General features: G+C 44.1%; 3 protein-coding genes across 4 annotated transcripts; 1 reads left to right on the top strand and 2 right to left on the bottom strand.

Moving 5' to 3' along the window:
* Nucleotides 1–209: 209 nt before the first annotated feature.
* Nucleotides 210–3177, bottom strand: LOC128302221 (protein KRI1 homolog). 2 transcript variants are annotated; one of them, XM_053038992.1, is made up of 3 exons: nucleotides 2949–3177; nucleotides 2732–2866; nucleotides 210–2676 (listed from the first exon to the last, which is right to left on the bottom strand). In XM_053038992.1, exons 2-3 carry the CDS (start codon nucleotides 2859–2861, stop codon nucleotides 245–247), a joined length of 2562 nt encoding a protein of 853 aa, XP_052894952.1. In that variant the 5' UTR covers nucleotides 2862–2866; nucleotides 2949–3177; the 3' UTR covers nucleotides 210–244. The 2 variants fall into 2 exon arrangements, with proteins under 2 accessions (XP_052894952.1, XP_052894951.1); XM_053038991.1 differs by lacking the exon at nucleotides 2949–3177 and having other exon boundaries at nucleotides 2732–2925.
* LOC128302224 (autophagy protein 12-like) lies at nucleotides 3042–3749 on the top strand. Its single transcript, XM_053038994.1, has 3 exons — nucleotides 3042–3217; nucleotides 3281–3417; nucleotides 3484–3749. The coding sequence occupies exons 1-3, from the start codon at nucleotides 3100–3102 to the stop codon at nucleotides 3604–3606; spliced, it is 378 nt and encodes a 125-aa protein (XP_052894954.1). The 5' UTR covers nucleotides 3042–3099; the 3' UTR covers nucleotides 3607–3749.
* Nucleotides 3713–4529, bottom strand: LOC128302223 (NADH dehydrogenase [ubiquinone] 1 beta subcomplex subunit 5, mitochondrial). The gene is made up of 2 exons (XM_053038993.1): nucleotides 4420–4529; nucleotides 3713–4271 (listed from the first exon to the last, which is right to left on the bottom strand). The coding sequence occupies exons 1-2, from the start codon at nucleotides 4514–4516 to the stop codon at nucleotides 3799–3801; spliced, it is 570 nt and encodes a 189-aa protein (XP_052894953.1). The 5' UTR covers nucleotides 4517–4529; the 3' UTR covers nucleotides 3713–3798.
* Between the last annotated feature and the right edge of the window lie 276 nt (nucleotides 4530–4805).

Here is a 4805-nt window from a genome sequence, read left to right as displayed (position 1 = left end):
TTGGAAATCCCTGGCACGAAAATGCAAATCGTTTTTGACACAACGTACCATTCGTTTATAACTTGCAGTTGAGCGATTGAATTTGCCCGTTCCGTTCAAAGTTCCTTGCACCACAGGATGTTCAACTCATCAGGTGGGAACAAATGAAACAAATAAATAAATGTTGCCACTAACGGAAAATAAGAACCATAATTAACATTCTTAAAACGGTTTATTTTAATTCTCGCACGAAGCTCATTTCGTTTTACTCAAACTTTATACGTTTATTCGCGGGTTCCGCATTTAGCGAGATCTTTGACGCTGATTTGCTGTAAACTTGCTTATTGCGGAACTTGGTAGGATTTATTCCGAACGCTCGCAGCCGCTGATCGGCAGCGTTTTCCACCTGCTTTGGTCTGCTTCCACCAGCACCATTTCCTCGACCCTTGCGGTCACCACTAGAGCCCACATGGTCAAAGCGAGCTTTTTTAGAACCATTCCAATGTCCGTTCTGCTTGCTGTTGTGGGTTCCTTCTCCGGACTGATCCCATTTCTGCTTTTGCTTTTGGTTGCGATTATTTTGAAATTTCGTTTTGTTGTTAGAGTTGTCTAGCTTTTTCTCTAAATTGGGTTTACTTTTCATCTCTTTCGTGTTGCTAGAACTGGTTGCTTCTTCCGGTGCAATGGTTCCACGAGTTTCCTTGATCTTTTTCGTCTTTTTCTTAGGACGCAAACTATTCTCTTCCTTTGTTTCGGTTTCAATGCTTGTTCCTTTATCTTCTGCATTAGATACTGATTCCGCTTTAGGCGTATGCTTATTATCATCTTCATTAGCGGATAATTTTTCTTTTTTAATTTTCGTTTTCTTCAATGGACTACCGTTTGCCGCATTTGTTTCACAGTCGCTGTGGTTTCCCGTCCACGCATTATCCTTTTCGACTTTTATCGCGACGTTTTTCTCTTTTTTGATCATTACGCCATTACCATTCTTCTCCGCAACCTTTTTCTTGCGGTTCTGAATTTCTTCATCCATCTGTTCGTCGTCTTCATCTTCGGCATAAAGGCTAGGCAATATTTTTCGCTTCATAAACTCATTTGCAGCTTTGCGGCGGTACATCTCTATTTCGTTCAGCTCCACGTGCTTCGGACGGAATTGAACCGCCTTCTTAACGCTTGCCCACTTGTTGAGATCTCTCGTGTTTGCCGTCAGTATTTCCTCTATAGTCAAACCGAAATCATTGGGTACGGTTTCAACGTACCGAAAGCGGCATGGTACATCGCCGATCTTGTCCTCGTAGTCTAGCTTGTAGTACTCATCGATGTACTCGCCATATGTTTTCTCATCTTCCGGGTCGAACAACGGTTTCTCGGCCTTTAACACCTCGCGGAACTTTGACTGCCGACGGCCCTTTTTCTTACTCTTACTCGTGGATTCCAACAGTTCTTGCTGAAGCGATTCTTTAGCACTCTTGCCGGATTGCATCTTTTCCTCATATTCACAATCCATCACGAAATCATCATCCTCACAGTGTGGACCCTCTTCTGCATAATCGTCATCCAAACGCTCGACGTCATAGTTTTCCACACCTAGCTCTTCATCGAGATCCGGGAATTCGGGCTTTTGATCACCTTCGTCAATCCCGTAGTACTCGTCGTTAAACATATCTTTCATGCGCCGATCGTGCTCCTCCGGATCAAACTCTGATACCAAATCTTCTTCGTTCATGGCCAATTTTTCGGTCGCTGCTATTTCCTTTAGGCGTTGAATTTTCTCACGAATTTCCTTCAACTTTATCGCCTTCAGTTCCTCGAGTTCTTGCCTTTGTTGCTCTTTTTCCTTCTGTTTTCGTTCTTTCAGCGCTTGCCGGGTTTCCTTGCGCTTGTTGCGTTCCACGCGCACGGAATCTTCAACCACGCGTGGAAATTGCTTGATGAAGTCGGAATCAGGTTCTTCAAACCGGAAATTATACTTTCGTTCGTACTCCTCCTGCTTATCCAGCTGCTCTTCATCTTCAGACGTAGCCACTATGTCATCATAGGTCGGCACCTCCCCACTGTTCTGTACAAACCGCTTGTTGAGAATATAATCCTTGAGAAAAGCATCTTCCTTCGACAGCTTTTCATTGCTCCAAAAGTGTTTTAATGGTTCCAGCACCTTCACTTCCTCGCTCGGTGGTTCCTTGGCTTTCTTATCCGCCAACCATTGGATGTAGTCCGACTGTTCTTTTTCGGTTTCGGCGACGGTTTTCTTCCGGTGCTTCAGCAAACCTCCCCCCTTTCCTTGCTGCAATTCCTCATCATCGCTTTCTTCATCACCTAGTTTGTTCAGGGCTTGCTTAATTTCGTCCTTAATCTTCATTTCTTCCTCCACTATTGTTGGGGAATCGGACCGGGGTTGTGGACGTTCGTCATCTTCATCCTCAAACATGCCCCCCTTTTCCAGCATCACCTTCCGCTCGTAATCCTTTACGGTCATTGGTTTTTCTTTGTGATGACGCTTCGCTAGTGCCACTTCCTCGATAGGCTTTACATTTTCGAAGAACGTCTGCTTTTCGGTGTATTTGTTCTTATCCTTACGCTTCAAAAAGGCCAGCGTCCGAAAGAACTCCTTGTCGAAATCCGGGTCAACTATCTCCTCATCAGTGGTCTCATCATCGCTCGAATCCGACGAACCGATTTCTTCCTTTAAGTTTTTCACTAAAATACGCAATGAATGAATGAATTGATCGAACAGGTTCTGGTGAGCACTTACGTTGACCGAGTATCTCTTTCTTGCGAAACTCTTCGTAATGTTTGGCGTAGCTTTTGTTGGTTCGAAATTCAAGCTCATTTAACTCGGTTTCTTGGTCAGATTCATCGAACAATATCCTTTTATTACTCATTTTACCTAAAATTGTGTGCAAATGCACCACAGGAAACAAACATGCGCTACCAACGTGTTTTTGTTATGCCCTGCACGATGTCATTACTGTCAGAAATGCACTGAAACCAGAGTTGCCAGACGCGTAGCCTACGGAAAGTTGATTGTAAACAAAGGCCACCATTCGCGTTTTTCACGGATACAATTTGATAAGGTTTTTGGTGCAAAGGAGCTCCGGTCTCAAAAACTCGCGAGAAACGATGGCAGAAGAACCGGAAACAACCGGTATCGATAACAGCAACGATAAAGATTTGGCGACAAATGTGGAAAATCTTTCTCTAGCTGGCCAGAAGGTTGAAAAACAGGAAGTAAAGAAAAGTGTGTATCCCTATCGCGAATTCTGCTTCTAGTGGTACTAATGATAATCACCCTTCATTTCAGTTGATATTGTACTTCATGCCACCGGTAGCGCTCCTATTTTGAAGCAAAAGAAATGGGCAGTAGATCAGGAAAAGCCCATCAGTGCTATTGTAAAATTTATACATAAGTATCTTAAGCTGGACCCGGAAGAACGATTGGTATGTCTGAAGGCAGTATAGTCCACGAACCGTATGATTGTATATATCATTTTTCTTTCTTCACAGTTTCTCTACATCAATCAAACGTTTGCACCGTCTCCGGACCAGATAATCAAAAATTTGTACGAATGTTATGGAACCAACGGAAAATTGATTCTCCATTACGCCAAAACTCAAGCCTGGGGTTAGAGTGGACGCTCCTCAGAATCCTTTCAACTTTGGCTTCATTCCGTCATACATATGCTACCACCAACGTTTAGTTCATAATCGATTTCTTGTAAGCTTATTCTGAACGGGAATAAAAATACGCCATAATTCGCTTCGCTGCAGCACCATTACGTCTATTTAGACAACATATTCTACATCGTTGCGGGTCGTGTTTTAATCACCACGCAGTGCCTCCAAATTTTCGGCAGCCTCCTTCGCCACCCGGTGATACTTGCCGATGGCCGGTCGGTAATAATACGACTGGTAATCGTTCCGTTCGGCCATTTTTGCGCGGACATCCTTCTCTAGCGCACGGATCTGTGCCTTTTCGTTTTCTTCGTAAATAATGTGCAGAATTTTTTCGTACTCTTGCTGTGGGTTGGGCAAAATGTACCTAGCGATGAAACGCGTAATCGGATGCCGATGGTACTCCCAGTGCTTTGGCGTGTAATCTTCCGGTGTTTCGGTGAGCGTTGCCGGGCCAACGAAAACGTTTGCATAGAAAACAACTGCACCGACTGGGATCAGCCCAACCATCACGTAATAGTGGAACATATCCTTGAACTTGTGCCACTGGAAGCGGGATGGCGTGATGGTAAAGTTCTTCGGTCCATGGCCACCAGACATCGGGCGCGTACCGGTGAGGGCTACAACAAACGCAAAGCAATGGCATGGAAATCATTTGTTTTGAAGTTGCATAACACACCACAGGCCAAGGGAAAGTTTACTATTGGGAGTTTTACAATCCAAGAAATACGTTCAACTCGCTGAATACTACAGTTAACAGTTTCTTACCATGTTTTCTAGCCTGCAACAATGCAGGATTGTTCACTAGGGCTCCCAAACGGGCCGAAATTTGCCCGGAACGAGCCAAGCAGCTGAAAATTGCCATCTTGTTTGGTATGTTTTCGTCCCAAATGACAATGTGACAGCATGAAAAACAGGGCAAAACTGACAGGATCGGATTTTGGTTCGCCTTGAATCAAAATCCGATCTTCTACCAGTGAGACGCGAGAGCGATATGATGAGATGAGAGCAATGAGAGCTTGAAATTGTGAGAACCAGAACAAGTGAGAAAAAAACTGGGAACGAAAAAAAAAGTCCGGGATATTGAATTTCTGTGGCCGTGCGTGTGTGTATCAATCATCGTTTGTTTTTTGGAGTCCTCCTTAGCATCGTAG

Source organism: Anopheles moucheti, chromosome 3 (genome assembly GCF_943734755.1).
Source record: "Anopheles moucheti chromosome 3, idAnoMoucSN_F20_07, whole genome shotgun sequence".
Lineage (NCBI taxonomy): Eukaryota > Metazoa > Arthropoda > Insecta > Diptera > Culicidae > Anopheles > Anopheles moucheti.
This window is presented reverse-complemented; position numbering and strand designations above follow the sequence as displayed.